At 40.4% G+C, this 20,424-nt stretch overlaps 1 protein-coding gene and 1 non-coding gene across 8 annotated transcripts in view; both read left to right on the top strand.

The window, feature by feature from the left end:
- AP1G1 (adaptor related protein complex 1 subunit gamma 1) overlaps window positions 1-20,424 on the top strand; it is a 40,789-nt gene that overhangs the window by 18,378 nt on the left and 1,987 nt on the right. For 5 of the 7 annotated variants that reach the window (XM_052686343.1, XM_052686342.1, XM_052686344.1 and 2 more), the window contains exons 4-23: window positions 425-566; window positions 1,562-1,658; window positions 3,211-3,287; window positions 4,450-4,458; window positions 5,663-5,758; window positions 6,224-6,304; window positions 6,547-6,645; window positions 7,396-7,451; window positions 8,532-8,645; window positions 11,359-11,499; window positions 12,068-12,122; window positions 13,256-13,378; window positions 13,680-13,769; window positions 14,265-14,392; window positions 14,984-15,088; window positions 16,269-16,410; window positions 16,860-16,986; window positions 17,453-17,548; window positions 17,775-17,935; window positions 18,879-18,977. In XM_052686343.1, the coding sequence (XP_052542303.1) occupies window positions 425-566; window positions 1,562-1,658; window positions 3,211-3,287; window positions 4,450-4,458; window positions 5,663-5,758; window positions 6,224-6,304; window positions 6,547-6,645; window positions 7,396-7,451; window positions 8,532-8,645; window positions 11,359-11,499; window positions 12,068-12,122; window positions 13,256-13,378; window positions 13,680-13,769; window positions 14,265-14,392; window positions 14,984-15,088; window positions 16,269-16,410; window positions 16,860-16,986; window positions 17,453-17,548; window positions 17,775-17,935; window positions 18,879-18,977 (2,038 nt within the window). The remainder of the gene's footprint in view (window positions 1-424; window positions 567-1,561; window positions 1,659-3,210; window positions 3,288-4,449; window positions 4,459-5,662; window positions 5,759-6,223; window positions 6,305-6,546; window positions 6,646-7,395; window positions 7,452-8,531; window positions 8,646-11,358; window positions 11,500-12,067; window positions 12,123-13,255; window positions 13,379-13,679; window positions 13,770-14,264; window positions 14,393-14,983; window positions 15,089-16,268; window positions 16,411-16,859; window positions 16,987-17,452; window positions 17,549-17,774; window positions 17,936-18,878; window positions 18,978-20,424) is intronic. The other 2 variants (XM_052686348.1, XM_052686349.1) reach the window with 2 other exon arrangements.
- LOC128082858 (small nucleolar RNA SNORD71) lies at window positions 10,040-10,126 on the top strand. Its single transcript, XR_008207879.1, has one exon. It is a non-coding gene; the product is annotated as a small nucleolar RNA SNORD71 (small nucleolar RNA).

The raw sequence follows: 20,424 nt of genomic DNA, 5'->3' as shown, positions 1-20,424 counted from the left end.
TTCATATAAACCAGAAGCTAAAGCCTATTCTACAACTTGTTTATGCTGGGACAACTTGCAGAGTCTCTGCAAGGCTGTACTTGATGTTAATTTCTTTCCTGCTTGCAAATTCCAAAATACAGAGTTTAGTATTTACTACAGTAAGCTTTAATGGAGTTCTCTGTGGTCTTCCCTCCTATCAGCTCAAGCACTGGATATTCACCTGGTGGTTTTGCTGAAATCTTTTTCTTTGAGGATTCTATATAAAAGTAATAGAAAACTCAAAGCTGATATTGTTTATTCCCAAATAGCTTAGAATTTGGAGATTTCTTCTGGCTATGTGTACAGATGGCTGGATGGCCATACACAGATGCACTTTTTTTTCCATATTTGGGATTTGTTCACATACTGACTGTCCTTTTTTTTTTTCCCCTCTTCTTTGCAGTGACCTTAACCACAGCACGCAATATGTGCAGGGGCTGGCACTCTGCACTCTTGGCTGCATGGGCTCTTCAGAAATGTGCAGAGACCTTGCAGGAGAGGTTGAAAAGCTCCTCAAAACATCCAACTCCTATCTTAGGAAGAAGGTACTTCTTAATGTTTTGCTAAGTGTTAAAACTTGAGGTTGGGATATCTTGCTAATAACTGGAATGCTAGACAGTTTGGAATGCTGACTGAATATTTGCAAGCGTGCAAGACAAGTTGAGGCCAAAGCCCATGTCTGCAGAGCAAGGATGCGTGTGTAATCCTCTAAAAGGCCAGCCTTCTACAGATGATCTGTATGTAATTTCTAAGGTACTTTGTACCTTAAGGCTACTGATTGTATTACCAGCACCTGCCTGTTCACAGGCTCTAGCTCCAAGCTTCTAATTGTTAGCCAGTATGAAAGAGCATCAGTCAAGTATAAATACTTTTGTTCTTTTTAAATATATTTTGTTGTTATGTCTTGAAAAGGTTGGGGGAAATAATGGGATTTTAGGCAAGACAGCAGTGCTGAGACTTATTGCTGTGTTCTGGGAAGAGGCAGCGCACTTGATTCTCAGGCAGCTACAATGAGTAGGGTCTTCTCCTGCTTCTGTTCTCTGGAGAAGATGGGCAAACTTTTTGAAGTGTACTTCTGTTTTTCATAGGACCTGTCACCTGAAGGGGAACTGTTTTGTGGGAATGTGATCATATTCAAAGGAAGGAAAACAAGCCATGCATTTGACATAAATTTTACTTTTCACTTCCAGTGCATTATCATTCCCCACCCTTCCTAACAATGAGACAGGTTGAAGTAGCCCTATTAAATGCAGAGCCACGTAGCAATTAACATGGCTCTGAAGTGAATAACTTTCAAATGAACTGCCCTTAGTGCAAATGTTACTTTGCAACTCAATGCCTTTTTTACTTTTCAACTGTGGAAGTTTTGTTAAACTCTTCTGTGGTGCTATTTAGTATTACTTGTAGCAGAGAGTGGAAAAATGTGCTACAAACATTTCAAGCCTCTGTATATCATGAAATTTGTGGTAGTTCCTGCTGTGCTAGGTGTTCAATGTCTTGTCATTGCACTACATACTAATCAAATGTTTTTCCTGTATAGGCAGCACTGTGTGCTGTTCACGTTATTAGAAAGGTGCCTGAACTCATGGAGATGTTCCTGCCAGCCACCAAAAACTTGCTGAATGAAAAGAACCATGGTAATGTGTGAGCGTGCTTAGCAAGACTGTACTGTTTTTTGCGTATGGCACACAAGCCTTTTATTTGGAGGGATTTACTGAGTTATATTTTTATTATTTGTTTCTTCCCATTGCTATGCAGTGAGAACAAATGTAATTGAGAAGGCAGGCGTGTATGGCTACAGATTAGCAGCACCTATATGGCATAGGTGATAAAAGGAACTCTCAATGTTTACCTATTTCAGAGTGGGTGCAATGGGAAAGTTTTGTCACTTCTGTCCAGTACGCTGCCTAAATGAAGTTCAGTGTGCTTCTCAGCTTTTTGGGTGATTTCAGTTAACACAGTGCTATAGGATTATCTGACACTTGCTTAGCGGGCATTACCAGAGTGGAGATGTTCTCTGTCAGGAAAGAGTCTGTCTTCAGTGCTGTTTTAGATCATTATATAGATTCTCATGTTAATTTTGCCTTTTTTGCTAGGTTATTGTTTTAATGCTTTTTTTTTTTTTCAAGTACTTCAGAAGATTGTTTAAAGAGAAATACAAAAAATACTTGGTTAATTTTGTATCAAGCAGTGCTCACTCTTACAGGCTTAGTCCTTTTGCTTATCTTCAGTGATTATGTGCCTTAAGAGTTGGTTGTGCTAGGAGTCCTACAGTAGATGTTACAGCAAGTTTGTCTCCACGCAGAGTAGTTAAGTGAAACGTTACTAGCAGGCCATGTGTGATATATATATATTTTTTCCTTTGCCAATGCCTCCAGGTCCACCACTGCAGGTCCCACTCATCACCCAGCCTGTATTCAGGTTTGGGATTGCTCTAACCCCAGTGGTAGGACCTTACACTTGGCCACATTGAACTTCATGAGGTTTGCACAGGCCCACCTCCTGAGCCTGTCTTGGGTGCCTCTAGGTGGTATCCCTTCCAGCATCTTGACCCCACCACGCAGCATGGTGTTGTCTGCAGATTTGCTGAAGGTGCATCCAGTGGTTAATTTTCAACTGTTGTAATCTAATTAAATGCTTTGTAACTGACGTGGCTTTTCTAACTGCTTTTCAGAGGTGTTTTAACTTAACTAAGTCAGAACACGGCAATTGACTGCCAAATAGACAGTTTGGCTTTAGCAAGCTGTCTGCTGTAGTCTTTCTCCAAACTTGAGGTTTGAGACCTCCTAAGGAAGGCGTAGTGCAGACCACGTAAGGCTGGTAGGGTATCCAAATCAGAAGAGAAAATTGGGGAGCATAAGAAACTCAATGCGTACAAAACATTTAGCAGTTTGTCCTTCTCAAATCTTATTTACATGTTTGTTTCTGTCTAACAGTGTATTTAGTATGCAAGTTTCTTTAAGCAATATACAAGTCCAGTTTGTCTCCATTTTTGACTTTTAGTTGTTGATCTAAGGCACATGCACTTTGTCATCAACTTTACCTTGGGCACAGCTGAAAGCATCTTTTTTGAAGCATGTGTTAGATTGAAGGGGAGATTGTTTTGTATAATTTGTTTTCATTTAATTGTAATTTTTGTTATTTGCCTAGAGCTAATGAAATTAAGAGGCTTTTTCCTGTGGCTTTTAGGTGTTCTACACACATCAGTAGTTCTCCTCACGGAGATGTGTGAGAGAAGCCCAGACATGCTTGCACACTTTAGAAAGGTAAGTGTGAATTTGGTAACACTGCAGAATTAATTTTCGTGGTCTTGTTTTGGTTTTGCTGCTTCTTGATTTCTGAAGTGAAAGCAGTGTGCACCTTCTTAAAATAAAATCCTTACAACTGAAGAATGTAATTGTGCTACCTGCTTGTTATCAAAACAAAGAAAAAAAAAAAAGGGAGTGCTGAGTGCCTAGCCCTCTCAAAGAAGGGGTAAGTTACAAAAATTACTCTTGAAGACTGTGTAGTTTGTATGAATCTTTCTTTACAGTTAAGAATAAGCGCCCCCTTTGGCTGGTGTTCCCTTTCGGCTTTTTTGCTTTTTATAGCTAATGACACAGTGTCATCAGGAAGTGCATGTATATTAATTGTAAAGAAGCAGAAAAAGCTTGCACATGCACTTGAATTCTGTAACCACTGTCACAACTGTATAAGCTCATATAAGAAATATGTGGAATGTTCTCTGTTCTCTGAACCTTATCATGTTCAATGGAAGCTTGTCATGATGGATGCTATAGTACATGATTTTCCTTTCTAACTTAGAGGTTTCAGTGGCAACATCATTCCCCCTCTCGTAGGAGTGTTTGCTTATTTTCCACCTTAACACACATTTCCTAACATTTATTGCTGTAATTTGCTGTGCAGTGTTATTGCCATATTAAAGACTACCAGACTGTGAAAACATCGTTGTTTATTTTTTTAATTAATCTGATTTTTTGGTCAAGGGAGAAATTGATCAAAGCTGATCAACAGAACTGGCCATTTGCTCCTCTCATGTGTTTCAAAGAGGTTTGTCTATTTTCATGCCCAGTTTACTGTTCTTCACTGACTTGTGTATATCACTAGGGATTTCAAACAGTTTGTCCTCTTGATGCATTTTACCACTTCAACATACATCTCTTGCCCTGGTTGTGTACAGCAAAGCAGGAATGAAAATGAAAGAAAGACTAGGGACACGTGGGAGTGAGCCATTGCTCTCTTATAGGTGATAGTCTTACTGGTTTAAAAAACAAAAACTGCCTCTGCAAAATGTAAGTACTAGGTACTTGCTTTTCTAGCAGTGTCTTTGGTTGTTTATGCTATGAATGATATAACATTGATCTGTCCCTAATGCCTGCTTCATCTGTTTTGTCTCTTTTGTCTGTTTGGAATCCTGCTCTGTGTTAGAACGAAAAGGTAAGGTTTAATTCTTGTACATGGTGCATGCTTACACTGAGTCTGTGATTTTTGCCTCTCGTGATGCAGTACCAGATAATGCCATGTTTGTGATTAATGCCGTGTGCTTAGATCACTTGTCTTGTTCAGTGCTTTTTGTGTGCTGGTCTTATCAATAAGCTGCTTTACCCATATCAGCCCTGGATCTCTGTTGTGGCCTTCTCAAAACACAAACTTTCTTTGCTCAAGCCCTCATCTTGGGATTTTGAAGGATTTTTTTTCTGTATATGCACACTGTAGCTATGACTGCTCTTTACCACTGGTGGCTTTGTGCCTTGCCTTAAATGTAGGGCAGCTGTGAGTAATTCCTTTACATGGAAGGAAGCAGGAGAATTGTATGGCCACCTGTATGTGTTCTTACGACACTGCCAAAGAACTACTGGGTGCAATTCCATTGCTGGTGTTTTTTGTCAGTGAAATTTGAGTACAGAAGATTGGTAAGGGGCCCTCAACCAATCTCCATGGCTGTAATGTTTTCCTTTGTTTGCCTTGTCCTGAGTCCTGATAATATTCTTGCATGTTAGAAGGCAAAGCAAATGTTAATCAGGGCTCCAGGAACATTTTTGCAGATCAGTACACTTGCATGTTACTCTCTTGTGGGGGAATGTGTTGCAGATTACAAAGCTTTTCTCTTGAGAGGCTGATGTGAATGGAGTATCAATCTTAAAGGAACCTTTAATAACTTGTTGTAATCCTATAAGTACCTGAAAAGATTAAATCTCTTATGCCTGATGCTCTGTGAAAGCAGGTGATATATACTACATGGGAATGTATGCTGAAAATCAACTTGGAGCTAACCTGGTAAAGCTCCCAAACAAAGTTTTGGAAGAATGCTACTTCAACAGTCCTAGCCTCCTTTTTCATGAAGATGGGAGGTTTTTTTTTAAATTGATATTTCCTTTTAGGTATTGCTTATCAAGTTGTGGTGTATTTAGTACTTTGAAGATGGAATATGGTGCTCAGACTCCAGCTTAGATAGGAACTGACTAGAAACATGTAAGCTGTAGATATTTGTATAATAGTCTCTAGATGATCAGGCTGAACTTCAAGGAGGAATCTGTAGGACAACTTGCTTTCAAATGCGAGATTTGCTTTTGGACCTGTACTTGGGCAGAAGGAACAACAAGCTAATAGGTACATTTTCTGATAACTCTCTTCTTCACAGCTTGTTCCCCAACTAGTTCGTATTCTGAAGAACCTTATCATGTCTGGATATTCACCAGAGCATGATGTGTCTGGGATCAGTGACCCCTTTTTGCAGGTAAGAAATGATGCTAGTCGTCGTTGATAGTTTTAATTTGTGCACTGTGTTATGAGACATAAGTATGACAAGATAGTTACCATAAGGCAGCAGTGTTGATTTGAAGATTGTGTTAGAGTAGGCTGGGTAAATGCTATTCATCTACCTTAGTGAAAGCCACCTGGTTTAAAAAGAAGTTGCCGTGCCCTATGGTACTGTGCTGAGTTGTGGCAAAACGAGAAGAAACGGTGAATGTTGGTCTTGCAGGAATGTGCCTGGTTTGACACTCGATGTACTGGTAACAAGTTTGGCCTATGAAGAGAGGAAGAGCACAGTGTTCGCCTGAGAATAGAACCAAATCTGCATTATGCTTTGAAATAGAAAATTAGTCTTTTGTTTTCTTCTTTGTTGCTGCTCAAGCAGTGAATTTCATGGCCCTTCTGTAAAAGATTTCCATTGAGTGAGGTTTTTCTATTTCTGTGATAGGTGCGAATCCTGCGGTTACTAAGGATTCTAGGGCGAAATGATGATGATTCTAGTGAAGCAATGAATGACATACTTGCACAGGTGAGACCTGCAAAGTTAATCAGCTTACATTTTCTCTTTTCATTTGTTAATTATTTGGATTCAGCACTGATGAAGATATGCAGTGTGGCTGCTTGCCACGCTGGGGTGAGTTTTGTTGCTTGGGGCGTGTATTTATAGATGTGGTACACTAAGGATTGCTGAGTTTCATTGCTTCTTCTGCAGAACAGCACAAAGGGGATCCACTTTAGAGGTAATGGAGTCACTTTGTTTCTTTCCTCTAGGTCGCTACTAATACAGAAACAAGTAAAAATGTGGGAAATGCCATTCTCTATGAAACTGTGCTGACTATTATGGACATAAAATCTGAGAGTGGACTGAGAGTAAGTTGTCTTTGCTGTGACTTTTTTTGTGTGAGAGCAGTTTCTGTAGAAGACACGTGAGGCAAAAAAGCTCTGTGGTTGCTTCTAGATAAGACTTGTAGCCTCTTTGGAAGGTGTACGTAAGGGGTGTAGCAGAAATGCTGTGTCCTGGCCTGAAGCAGTGATTGAGCACCTGGTGGGAAGGCAGGGCCAGCCCAGGGGAGCTCAGGTGCATGCAGTGTACCTGAATGGTCAGAAGGGCTGGAGCCCCTTCCCAGTCCTCATTAAAGGGTCAGCAGTGGTGGTGAGGGTGTCTCACTGAAGGTTCCTGCCTACCTGAGGCCTTCCAAGAGTAAGCAGCTTTTTCTTCCATTGTTTCTGTGTCTGACTATTTAATTTAGGCTTGTCCTCACTTGCTGCAGCCTAGAACTTTGCTACCCTGGTGTTACTGCTGTGCTTTCCATCGCATTATAGTGTTACGGGGTGGAGGTGGGGGAGAAAAGGGTAAAAAAGAGAAAAAAGAAAATGAGAGAGAAAAAGGGGAAGGAGAGGCTGGGGGAGGGGCAAAACCTTCCTGAAGACTGTTTGTTCTTGAGTACAGGAGAGAGCCTGTACCATGTTTGTCTTAGTTTTTCCTTTGCTTAGTCAGGCTCCAGAGTTCTTTGTTATGCTTTTGGCCAAAAAGCACAGTAGTAACATTGCCTTTAAAGTCACCTTAAAGCAATGATGGAGGACTTCTTGGTCACTGACCTTTTGTAACTTTTTCTGCAGGTGTTAGCCATTAACATCCTAGGCCGTTTCTTATTAAACAATGACAAAAATATTAGGTAAGTTGCATGAACTGTGCTCCATCTACGCCCAGCTTAAAATGTCTAAGCAGCAATGACACTAAGACTGTACTAAGTAGAACTTTCCAGGAGAGTGTTCTGGGAATTGTTGTTAGTGGGGTGAACGTGACAGGCTTTCTTCTTTTCTTGGCGCTCTCTCTGTCAAAACCTTAACTATGGCTCTGCCCTTCATGGTAGTCAAATCTAGGAGTGCAAAGTTAATTCTTAATGTGATTTCTTAATCTGGGTGAGTGGTTGGTTTTGTTTTTTTTTTTTTCTTTTTTCAGTTTTCTGTGTATATTCTGTCTTGTTTCATCTGGTCAGTGATGACATTCAAATCAGAGTGCACAGTGGTGACTTTACAAATTAGACAAGGAGTTGTTTTGTTTTTTTTCTGTCTGCGTATTGCTGTCATCAAAGAAATTAATGCACAACCATTACTTCTTTAATCTGAACGTAGAATTGCTGCAACTGCCAGAATTAAGTCACATCTGTAGGCATTAGTATTACAGATCATCATATGGGTGGAAGGCTCTAACTTTGGGAGTTTTAACTCGCTTAGTAGTTTGTGTGTGATATATGGAGGCCTAAACTTTGCCTTGATTTTTCAAAATGAAGACAGGACAGGAGAAAAAACTTTCCTTTTGGATGACAGGGCACTGGGGCAAGCTGCCTGGAGAAGTGGTGGAATCTCCTTCTCTGCAGATATTCAAATCTACCTGGATGCTTTCTTGTACAACCTACTGTAACAAAACTTCTCTAGTGGGGGGGGAGGGGATGTTGGACTCGGTCTCCACGAGGCCCTTCCAACTCCTGTGATTCTGCAGACACCTGGCATGAGCCCAGGAACTCAGGTGGGTGCTTGTCTGAGCAGCAGGATATCATTAAATGTGTTACTCTTTTGTATGGTAACCCTACTGGAGCTAGGCCAGGTAGCCTCGTGGAAGATCCTCACTTGTTGCTGAGGAGTACAAGAGAGCTCTATTTTGTTGCAAAAGAAGATTAAATGTGGGTAGGTGTATTTGTGCAAAGAAGTCGAGTGCTTACCTTTAAGTATTTTCTTATATATTCTTATCCCAGATATGTGGCTTTGACATCACTGTTGAAAACTGTGCAGACAGACCATAATGCAGTACAGAGACATAGAAGCACAATTGTGGACTGCCTGAAAGATTTGGATGTCTCCATTAAAAGGTAACTGAAATATCAGTGAAAGAGACAGCCTATGAAGAGTGAGCAGGACAAGAACATATGGGAAAATGACAGGAGTACTGGAGAGCTGAAAATGAGACTAGCATTAATGCAGCATTTGATTTCTACTTCATGTAAGGTAATAAAGGTAATGAAAGCATGCAGCCACTTTCTTTGAGAAGCTGCTTTTACATTTTCTGCCTCTTGGATTGATGGGGAAAGAATTTTTCCGTTTGCCTGAACATTTCCAAAACGGAGTCACCCAGAAATGAGCTGGTGTGCTCAGAAGTATCAGCCTTCATAAATTAAGGTCCTAATCAAAACTACTCCAACATGCTTGGTCTTACTTTTCTTTCCCAGACAAACAGGTATTGTCACGTTATCCTGAAGCAATGTTAAAATCTCCAATAAATGATTCTAGATTACATTTAGACAGTGGTAGAATTTAATTTTATTAGATTGTTCGGATGATTTGCTTATAAACTGTGTCCTGTTTTGCATTCCTTCTCTGGACAATAGGAGAGCTTGCAGCATTATTCATCTTTCTATAGGAAGACTTTCTTTAAAAAAAAAACAAAACAAAATAACAAACAAAAAAAAAAACCACAAACAAACAAACAAAAAACCTCAGTATAAAGTTCTTCCTCTGATTACTTTTAATCACTTCAGTTGTGTTCTTTTCACTCATCATAGCATCTTGTTTCCATCAGTTACTCATAGTATTGAATCAGTTGATCACAATTCTAGTGGCCTGTGTGAAGTACTACACTTAACTGTCTAAATCAAGTCTTTCAGACTCATGTTTGATTCAATACCCTCTTCCTTATCAGTATTCATTCTGTAACTGGGTGACCCCAGTGCAACAGAAAACAAGCGTGTCAGTGATAGGGGCTGCTGCGTCCCTTTTGCACTACGTGGAACCACTGCATGCCGGGATTTCATTCAACTTGTTACATCATGAACACATTTTATTTATTTTAGAATTGCTTATCCTCTTATACTGACCTTGTCTAATCAATCAGATATGCTGCAAGTATTTGTGCTAGAAGGCATTCTTCAGATTTGTCTCTGAATCAGATCTAGGTTTTTCAACAGTACTACATACTCTAACATGTAGAGTAGGAAACAATTTGAAACTGTCTTTCTTCTGAAGGTTAGTTCTAACAGCTATGAAATGGGTGTAATGTAATTCCATTTTACAATGTTATGCTATCCTAAAAGGTAAATTTTTATCTTACATGTTCAAGTCAGGCTGTCATAGTTCAGTGCCAGAGTCAGTGTGAGGTTAGGCTATGGAACAGCAAAGGCATATCTGGGCTTTGGATGGAAGGCCGCAAAAGCATTTTGCTGATGCCTGTTGAGAAAAACTTGCTGCAAACAACAGAGCTTCATGTCTGAGTGCTGTTGGAGGATGAAGCCTTTGAGTGATCCATCGGCAGAGCTCGATGTTGCTGTGCTGACACTCGTGCTGCTGACAATGCACTGTTCTCATTGAAGCGATGTACTGACTGGATATCGGAGTCCCCAAACAGCAAGTTTTGCAGTCTGGAACTTGAGAGATAGACATACCTGGTTATGGTTGACATGTGAAGTATGGCCTGTTTTTGTCATCTTAAACATTGAAGTGCAACTTTGGTCAGCATAGTGTAATTCAGAATAGCTTTGCCATTTACTTCAAGGCTACCTGTCAGCTTAATATGATCAAATTGCATTATTAGGAACTTTGTAACAGAAGTGAGGCCTGTAATATGATTGAATGTGAGCAATATATGGCTGGAAGTTTTTGATGCTCTTCAGGGATCTTATTCTATTAGCCTATCTCAGTGATGGGCAGAGAATGAAGTTCCTGATAAAGTTGTTCCCTCCCTTCCATATTTGATGAGTTTGTATTCTGGATTACACCGACTACTCAATTGTAAACAATAGTCAGGTTGTTTAGTGAGGCTGCTTTAATGCATTTTAACATAGCAAATTGTTATGGTTGCCCAGGAATAAATAATATTTGTAGTTTTTGTAGTGTAGTATTTGTAGACAGTAGTTTTCATTCAGGAAACGTGGAATGGATGGGAGAGTTGTGCTACAATCAACTGCAGAAGCTTCAAATAGGAGGAACAAGGACTGGCCTCTGATCTTTGTTTATATACAAAAAGTAATGTCAGATAGCTAAGACTTTGTCTAATTGTGATGTCAACTTGTGACAGGGAAGGAATTGAAATCTGGAAAGGGCATTACCATCCTGAGTTCCGGAAACGATACATAGCCCATCTGCCAGGACATAATAAAGCTTATCAACTCTGATGTGTTCAGAACTTTAATGCATGGAGAACAAAATGGATTTAAAGAATTCTGAAACTGAAGAAATCTTCTTGTAGCTGGTACAAGTTTCTTAGAGTAGTTGTGTCAGACATGACCAACGTGTAACTGTAAATACTGGGACCTTAACACTGACGGACTCTGGTTGTTGAAAGATATTTCTAGCCTTAGGGTATCTAAGGACTTTCGCCCAGCTGCACTCTAGTTTATGGTTTCTGGGGTGGCTGCTTCTTGTCCTGAACAAGAAAATGCCATTAATCCTGTGGGAAGAGCCTTCCATAATAAAATCGCTCTTTTAACCCGAAGGTAAGTGTATTTGAGTGTAACTGGACTTGTTTATTTTACTTCAAATTTATTTTACTTCACCAGGAGAATATACTTTGTTTTCTGTCCATTACTCTAGGCGTGCGATGGAACTGAGCTTTGCTCTTGTTAATGGGAACAATGTTCGTGGAATGATGAAGGAGTTGCTGTATTTCCTAGATTCGTGTGAGCCGGAGTTCAAGGCAGACTGTGCATCAGGAATATTTCTTGCAGCAGAGAAGTATGGAATCAATTTGCCGATTTACTTTTTTTCAGTTATCAAAATTGTGAGCATTTCTGCCTTGTCTGCCCCCCTCCCTTCCTGAACACCTAAGGGAGAATGGGTTAATTTTGAGGTTATTGTTTTACCCCTGCTGAGGGACAGGAAACACCAGTGCGTTGTGGCGCACTAATGTTCCCTTGTAGGCAGTCCTCATATCGTTAAGCCCATCTAGTTTATTGATTTTTGCTGTTCTTTGGAACAGGTTTTGTGTTGATACCTTGGTCCCTTGCCCATTCCACATGCCCGCTTGTGTTCTCCCTGATTACGCATGCAAATGAGATGATCTCATTAAAGTTGAGTCATTACAATTAACAGCCTGATTTTTAAGTACGTGTAAGGTGTATGGCTGTGCTTGTATATTCATTCAGCATTTCACTGTCAATGTTAATAACAAAAGGTCAAAGATTAAGTTTTTTTTTATTCTAGGAAAAGGTGGGCCAGGAGGAGGTTCTGTTGGCTTTGTTGGGTTTTTTGCTGGTGTTGAGGCTAGTAGTTCTTGTTCTAAATCTTTTCTTATTTTTGTCAGATACGCTCCTTCCAAACGCTGGCACATAGACACGATCATGAGAGTCTTAACAACGGTAAGTAAAATTGGCTCTTTTGTGTGTGACGTTGTAACAGCTGTACAGCAGCTTTCTGATTGTTTTTTTTTTACTACCTGACTGTTACTTTTTTACTACCTGAATTTCTTTGCAGACATCACAGTTGAGGTTGGAACTGGAGTAGCGTTTCAGCAAATGAGAGAAGGCTTAGTTACTTGGGTAGGCAGTGTGTTCTCTGATGCAGGGCAATGGGAGGAGATGTACATTATTTGGATGAGTGTTTACATTTGCAAAGTTAAAAAGTGAGTCTTGTTTTCTGTGCTGTCGTGGCACTTGAAACTGAGAAACCTGCATTCCTCTGAACATAGAATTGATTTCTATATGAAGTTGGTAAGCCTTGAGAGTTGCTCTCATATGACTCACTTTTATTAAAGTTAACTTCATTCCTTCGACTGCTAGGGAGAACCATTTATAAAGTTACATTCACAAGGCTGCCTGTTGCAGACTCTTACAGGTAAGTAGCCGATCCAGTTTACCAGACTTAGGAGAATTATATGGCGTCAGCTCCTGGTTTTGGCTTGCTGAATTTTCACTTAATTGACTTAGTTGGGCTCATTTAATTTCTCTTTTGAGTGGTTATGTTTTCAGTGCTGGAGGGAGCATCCAAACAAAACAAAATGTTGAGCAGCGTACATCTTTCCTTTAGTGCTAGTGCTAATTTCTGTGCGGATGTGGCATAGAGCCTAGTTTTGAAGAAGTGATGAAAAAGCTGCTCTGTACCCTCAGAGTTTGTCTTAGTCTTCCATTTAACAGATCACTTTTCCTATAGTGTTCTCATTCTTACGTGGCATAGAAATAGAAAACTGTTTTTATGTGTATATCCTATCCTCTTTTTATCTACAGTGTGACTTTCTGTGGATATAGCTGAGTGCTTTGGGAGAATGTGCTGTTTTGTACTTCAGCAAATCTGAGTTTGCTCAGTCAGTCACAAAGTACTTGAGGATGATAAGGTTGATTTTTTTTGTTTTTTTTTTTTTTTTTTTTTATCCTTTTAAACCTGTATGAATCATGTGGCTTTGAAGGATGTCAGCAGTTGTCAGGTGTTACTGAGAAGTTGTATAATGAAACCTAACAGTTTGGGTTTTTTCTCAAATACATAAATGTTCTTGCAGGCAGGAAGTTATGTTCGTGATGATGCTGTTCCCAACCTGATCCAGCTGATAACTAACAGTGTAGAGATGCATGCCTACACTGTGCAGAGACTCTACAAAGCCATCCTTGGTGATTACTCTCAGGTAATACCTAATATAAGTTTCCTTACTACACTGTAATAAACATATTTGCTAAACATATCAAGGTAAGTCAGTATCATGCTATCTAGTTCCAGTGACAGATTGCAGTGTGAACATGTATTCTTTATGGACTTGTTCTTTTAATTTTCTCTTAAGGAATTCTTGATCAAATGAAATACCTCTGTTTCTTTTGCTATAGAGAATTTGAGTACGCTGGCTCTGGAAAATAGTGGTTTATGGCTTTTGTACAGGAATGCATTTATCTCTGAGGTGTCTGATTTTTGTTTATTGATTCTTCCAACAGCAGCCACTGGTTCAAGTGGCCTCCTGGTGCATAGGGGAGTATGGAGATCTTCTGGTGTCTGGTCAGTGTGAAGAAGAGGAGCCAATACAGGTACAGCCTGAGAAGGTGCAAGTGTATACTTGGCTGAGGCTGGATCTGTTTGATGGCTATGTGAGCAGATTGCTTGCAACAGTTAGTGGCCTCTGTGATAGAGGTGGACCTGGGAATGTGAGCTCCTATGTGAGTCCATGCTACTGGCATGGACTACATAAATATATCCAGCTTTGTCTCTGAAGAATGCAGCTATGCTAGTCAGAGTAATGTGATTTTTGGTTCTAAGCCAGCTTGCACAGTGTCAACTGGGGTTTTAACTCTATATTTTGATAACCTTTTTTTTTAAATATGTGGAGCAGGAGCTTTATTTTAAAGTAAAATATCGCAAGACACCCATCTGTATCTGTTTCATATACTGCATATGTGCTGCATGTTCACAGTTACTGGGGAGGTAGGAAGCGCCCATTAAGCAAGATAGGTTTTTTTACAGTATACCATGGAAGGCTTGCTGCAGAGCTTCTCTCTAAGCCTAACCTTTCTGTACCTTTTCAGGTAACAGAGGATGAAGTTCTTGATATTTTAGAAAGCGTTCTGATATCTAATATGTCTGCATCTGTTACACGGGGCTACGCTCTTACTGCCATCATGAAGCTTTCCACAAGGTTCACCTGCACTGTCAAGTGAGTTCTCCTTGATGTTCTGCGTAGGATTTTGTTACAAATATGCTGGCATCAGTTTGCCTCAGTAGAACTACTCTGTGGACATATTTTGTTTCTGTTGTCAAGTCATCTTATTGGCTTTTACAGTTCGTTGCTTGCAGGCTGAAAGACTTCCACCAGTTCATACTGTTTTTGGATGTCCTCTGCTGTGTGGGCAATTTATGTCATGATGTCCTTGCTTGAAAACTTATTAATGGGAGGGAAAACCCTTACTTTCAGTGGATTCCTTCCGTTTTTATTTGTTTTGTTGGGAAGAAAAATAGCCTTATTTTGTTTTATGGCTTGATTGTGGGTCATTGAGCTTTGGTGTGGTATAACTTGTGGTGATATATTGATCACCTGCTGACTGCTGAGGAGAAACAGGAGCAGTTGAAAAAGTGATGTTGCACAGATAATCGAGGAAAGCAGCAGTGACTACCATTTCAAATCAGTTACACAGCGTGCCTCTTCATCGTAGGTCAGTGTCTTCTGGATGACGCGTGCTAATTTCTTGCTCTTTGCTCCTAATCCCAATGTGCTCTTTCTCTTTTTGTCCTTTCATTTTCCCCCCAGTCGCATTAAGAAGGTAGTTTCCATTTACGGCAGTAGCATTGATGTGGAGCTACAACAGAGGGCAGTGGAATATAATGCACTATTCAAGAAATACGATCACATGAGGTAAGTACTGATGAGTTTTGGTGTTCGAAAAGGCTGATAACCTACCCTGATCTCCTACGTAGTACATACAGAGAGCTTAATCTGGATATTCTGGTAAAATTACACAAGAACTGCAATCCCTTCCTGATCTATTATGAAGTGTTTTAAGAACTTAGTATATCCTGTGAGAAGTGTTCTGAGATCACAGGCTTGCCCTTACAAAACGCTTTTCGCATTTTGAGCTTGAAGTTGGCTGTTTCACTTTGTGGTAGGACTTGATGATCTTTCCCAACATGAGCAATTCTGTGATTTAGGTGTGTTGAATCTTAAATGTGCTAGCTGAGCAAGTGCCTGCAGGTAGCTTTTGCCGTGCTAACCTTACCAGTTGTTAGGTTCAAGCTGATCTTATAACACTTTTGGAATAAATGTGCAGAGATCCACTGACCTTTTTTTTCCAAAGCTATGCTCTGAACTTGAGGTAATTCTATCACAGAGTCCGAAAGCCCATTGTTGGGGTTATTGTCACTGCAAATCTCATTCAGCCTGAAAGATGTTGACAGTGTAACTTATTCACATTACATGCAGTGCTTTGAGGCCTGGTCCTTGCGGGTAATGGCTTTTCTTGCATTATACACTGGTGTTCTCTGTATGACTTTTTCTTTGTTGTGTTGAAGTCAGGATTCTGTGTCCTGTGCCTCTTCTCCTTCAGTTTCTGGATGCTTTCAGGAGGGTGCTCTTGAGGACCAAGCTTACGCTTTCTGGAAACTTAAATTTGACTTATGAGAGCATGGTGGTTTGTTTTTCCAACTTTGTTACCTGTTTCAGCCAATCAGCTGACCTTCTGATCCAACTGAGTATGGAGCAGAGCAGTCAGATGTCCTGCATCTGCAGTTAATCCACGTTTGCTCGGTCATTTAATCTGCTTTGTTATCCTAGCTTCACTGTGAAAACTGTCCAGTACTAGAAGAAAATAAGGGTGTATTGTTTGACTGTCAGCTGATATTTAATATATATACACTGGCACAATATGTCAGGGATCATTTTTGACCACCTGCAGCTGTCATATAGTCTTACAGTGCCCCTGCAATGGAGCTGAAAGGAAGAGGCAGGTTGCGCTGTGTATATCTTCTCTTGAATGTTTTGAATGCTTGGATTGGGATCCAAGAAGATGGCACAGTATAACTATGTCAGCTTCTTTCAGGCCAGCCCTGCTTGAGAGAATGCCTGTAATGGAGAAAGTCACCACCAATGGCCCTACAGAGATTGTACAGACCAATGGAGAGACAGAAACAGCGGTACTGGAAACCAAACCTCCACACTCTGGATTGCAGCCTGGTAGCCAGGTAATGGAAACTAATCTAGCATAAGTTTCCATTGCCTGTCAGCTCAGAGTGCTAGCCACTGACTTTTCAACAGTAAACTGAGGCAGCCTTCCTTCCTGTCCCTGCCTTGTTGTAAGTTGTGGCCTGGTGATCAATTGTGTCACATTTCTGCTCTGATGGTTCTAGTGCCAAGGACAGATGTGTGGAAGAGGTTATTGTAGGGAATGTAAGAGCATGATGGGATAAATCCATGTGTTCCCCAGCCTGTTTGTATCTTCAGGCTCCATCCCACTCTTATCACTGTGGTTCCAAGAAAGCGGTGGCTTGATCTCTTGGAACCATAGCCAAACTAAGAACCTTTCTAATTAGTCAGCAGCTCTGGCCTTTAATCTGAGGGCAAGTGAAATTCATCCTGTATATAAGGGGGAATCAGCAGAAATATGAATATGTAACTTTTATTTTCTCATTAGGCAAATGATTTGTTGGACTTGCTGGGGGGGAATGATATAACACCTGTAATCCCCACTGCACCTACAAGCAAGCCAGCCTCTGCTGGTGGGGAGCTCCTTGACCTACTGGGAGACCTCAACCTAACAGGTGAGTAGGCTTCATCTCTTGAAAGTCTACGTAACCTCATTCCTGGGATGGGTCAGGTTGAGCGCTGAAGATGAGAGGGCTGGCTTGTTCATCACTATTAAGTCCCTGTCTTCATGACTGTTCTTGTCAGGCTCTGTATTAGCACACAGGTGGACATCAGGGGATGGCATCAGAGATTGACAATGTTTAGACAGTGGGACTTAAGTATTTTCCCATTCCATGCTGGGAACACAGCATTTCCGGAGAGAATAAGATACAAGAAATTACTGTGTTTGAATGCCTGCTAGCTCAAGAGGAGCCAGACCTTGTTGAATAAAAGCTGAGAAGAGGCGTAACATAAATAGCTATGTGTAGAGCTTCATATATAGAAATAGTATGTATTGATATTTGAGCAGTTGAGTTGGAGGAGTAATTACCCTTCATTCTGTGACAGCAAAATCTAATAATTATCCAACGTTTCTTGTAGGTTCCCCAGTATCTGCCCCTGCACCCCAGATATCACAGCCTCCATTCCTGCTTGATGGACTGTCATCACAGCCTCTCTTCAATGATATTGCTGCAGGTTAGGGACATCTGAAACCTTAGCTGAAGGTGCCACAGCAGAAGAGGAAACAAGGGGTAGTAACGGAAAGGAGATTTCATTGTGAAGTGTGACACACACATTGGAGCAGGAGGGGAGGTTGTTTAATCTACAGAAGAATTTGTGTTCTGGGGTAAAGGAAATGAGTTCTGTGATGCTGAGAACGATGTCTAGATTCTCAAGTCTGCTACTTTTTTGCTTTCTACAGGAATCCCTTCAATTACTGCTTACAACAAGAACGGGCTGAAGATTGACTTCAGTTTTGAGAGGTCAAACACCAACCCCAGTGTCACTGTAATCACAATACAAGCCTCCAACAGCACAGAGCTGGATATGACAGATTTTGTTTTCCAAGCTGCGGTACCAAAGGTAGAACAACTTAGGGCAACTACAGTGACAGGTAGAGGGCCAGCTGCAAGTACTTCCTGATTGGTGCTTTAATGTAGACAGACACATGCAGCATGGGTGAGCTGTTAACAGGTTCTCATCATGCTCAGTTTAGTCATAAATGGAATGGAGGATAGGCTAAAATGATCTGCGCTGATCAAATCTTATTTTAAAATCACCATTTTAGAAGGTTGCTAAACTATGCCCAGGAAAATGTTGGTTAAAAAAAAAAAACCACCACCACACCAACAAGCACAACAAACCTTTCTCTTTGTTCTTAGTTTCTAAGAAATGTACTGTACTCTTTGTAGCTATAAATACATGGAAAAAAGAAAACCCTTTGGAACTATTAGCTGCTTGTAAAACTTAAGTGAGCTCCCACACAGCGATCATTAACTATTCTCCTTAAAGCATTTAGTTGTCTCCTGTTGGAGTTAGCTGCAGCTCGAAACATGAAGGTGGGGACTACTAGTTTGTAGTGGAGCAGGACTTGATTGAAGCGTTGAAATTTGGGAAATATTCACTTTCCAGAGTTTCACTTCTGGAATTTACTAATGCTCTTCCTTTAGTTTGGAATTTTCCTACCTGCCACAGGAAGGAATGAGGGAGAGAATGGGCCTCCTGAAGTTAGAGATGTGCTGAGCAGTGTTGGCTGTTCCACCTGAGAGTCAAAATTGAAACAGTGCATCACTGCTAATTTTGATAGACCGCAGTAAGCCCTCATCTCTCATACTTGTGCCTTCTGGTTCTCTGTGTGGAAAGATGGTGGGCCAGCAAATATTTTGTTCTTTGCAGATCATGAACTGAAAAACTTGTTGCCTCCTTGTGTCTGTGTACTGGCAGGACTTTTTTTTAGTGCAAACAAATCAATTAGTTTATATTTGTACTTGATTAAGCACCTACTCGCTTTCGTTTTGTTCTTCAGACATTCCAGCTGCAGCTTCTGTCTCCTAGCAGCAGTGTCATCCCTGCATTTAACTCGGGGACCATTACACAGGTCATTAAAGTCCTGAATCCACAAAAGGTGAGTGATCCTGAGAACTGCCTGGAAGTTGTGCATTGGGAAATTATGTGTTGTAGTGAGAAGGTTTTTGTTTAGGGCTATGAAAATATTCTGAAGAAAAATTTGTAAAAGACAGGAGGTTCTGGGCAAAGATTTGGCTTTCTGTTTGTTTGTACTTCCTAAGCAGACTCTAAAAAAGCCTTGACTTTGTGGATATTTGTTGCATCAGTATAGTTGTTAAACAAGTTTCTAGATCTTTCTAGAGGAGCAGAACCTGGTGTTTTTTGGTGTAGGAGTGAAATGGAAAGATGCTTGCTTTTTGGATTTCAATATATTTGAAGTTACTTCTTGCTGTCTGCAGGGGGCATTTCTTGAAAGTTGATAAAAAATAGCTTAATCCATAATCTTAACCAGATTGTCCATTTTCTTAAGTGATGTTGTTTAATATGTTGTGAGTGTATTTACAAATAGTTGAGGGGAAGAGTATTTTGCTGTTATTTATCATAATTCTGTTTGTTTTATAGCTTTCATAGGTAAGTTTCTGAGACTGAGGATAAAAATAAACTTGAGAGGAGAGAGGGATATGGCCCACATGTCCTCCTTAAGAGGTTTAACAGTGAGGTGGAATCAGATAGAAAAGTGCAAATAATTTTATCAATTTTTGGGACAGTATTGACATTTTTCTGATGTGTTTATTTCTTTATCACTCACTGTTCTGGACATTAAGTAGACTGGTGTGCAAGTTTAAAAAATGAAATTCTTAAGTCTTAGCCAAAGATTTCATCAAAATAACTGTCTTCCTGTGCACAGTTGCCCTGATCTCCCCTTGTCTCTATACAATGTACTCCTCTCAGGCTCTATAAGACATGCGGGTAATTACTCTGTCTCATACAAATCTGATATAAATTTCCATGTGGGTTCTAAAAGTTATAAACATAAGGGATTTAGAAGCTTTCCTGTGGAGTGCAGGAAGTTGGAATGTATCCTTCTCATATGGGCCTCATAAGCTGAAATGTGCATCCTTGTTGGGACTTCCATCTCCTGTGAATCCTTGAGAATTAAGAGCTGCAAGCTCTTAGTATTTTGCTGCCCTCTGCTGTTTCCCACTGTTTTATGTCTCTTCATGTGTTTAGTGCTTAGTGTCCTTTAGATTGCTGTTGACCTCAGATTCAGCTTTGCGAGGGTCCCATGCATGAGGTAGTTGAAGTTACCTCAAATATTCTGAAGGAAACAACCTCAACTTTATTGTTTAGGAGGTAGCTCTGTGTTTTTTCAGTGTTGTAAAAACTGTTCATGTGGTTGAGGTCTGTTGTCTCGCTGGATTGAAACTAAATGGGGAGAGTTATGGTGAGCAGACTGAGAGATCTTAGAGTGTAACTCTTCAGAGTAGGTGAACAAGGTTATACTCTGACAGTGGCCAGTGCACTCTGTACAATGGCTGGTTACCCAGAACAGTACCAAATACAAC

This window comes from Tympanuchus pallidicinctus, unplaced genomic scaffold (assembly GCF_026119805.1).
Source record: "Tympanuchus pallidicinctus isolate F22 unplaced genomic scaffold, pur_lepc_1.0 scaffold22, whole genome shotgun sequence".
NCBI lineage: Eukaryota > Metazoa > Chordata > Aves > Galliformes > Phasianidae > Tympanuchus > Tympanuchus pallidicinctus.
This window is presented reverse-complemented; position numbering and strand designations above follow the sequence as displayed.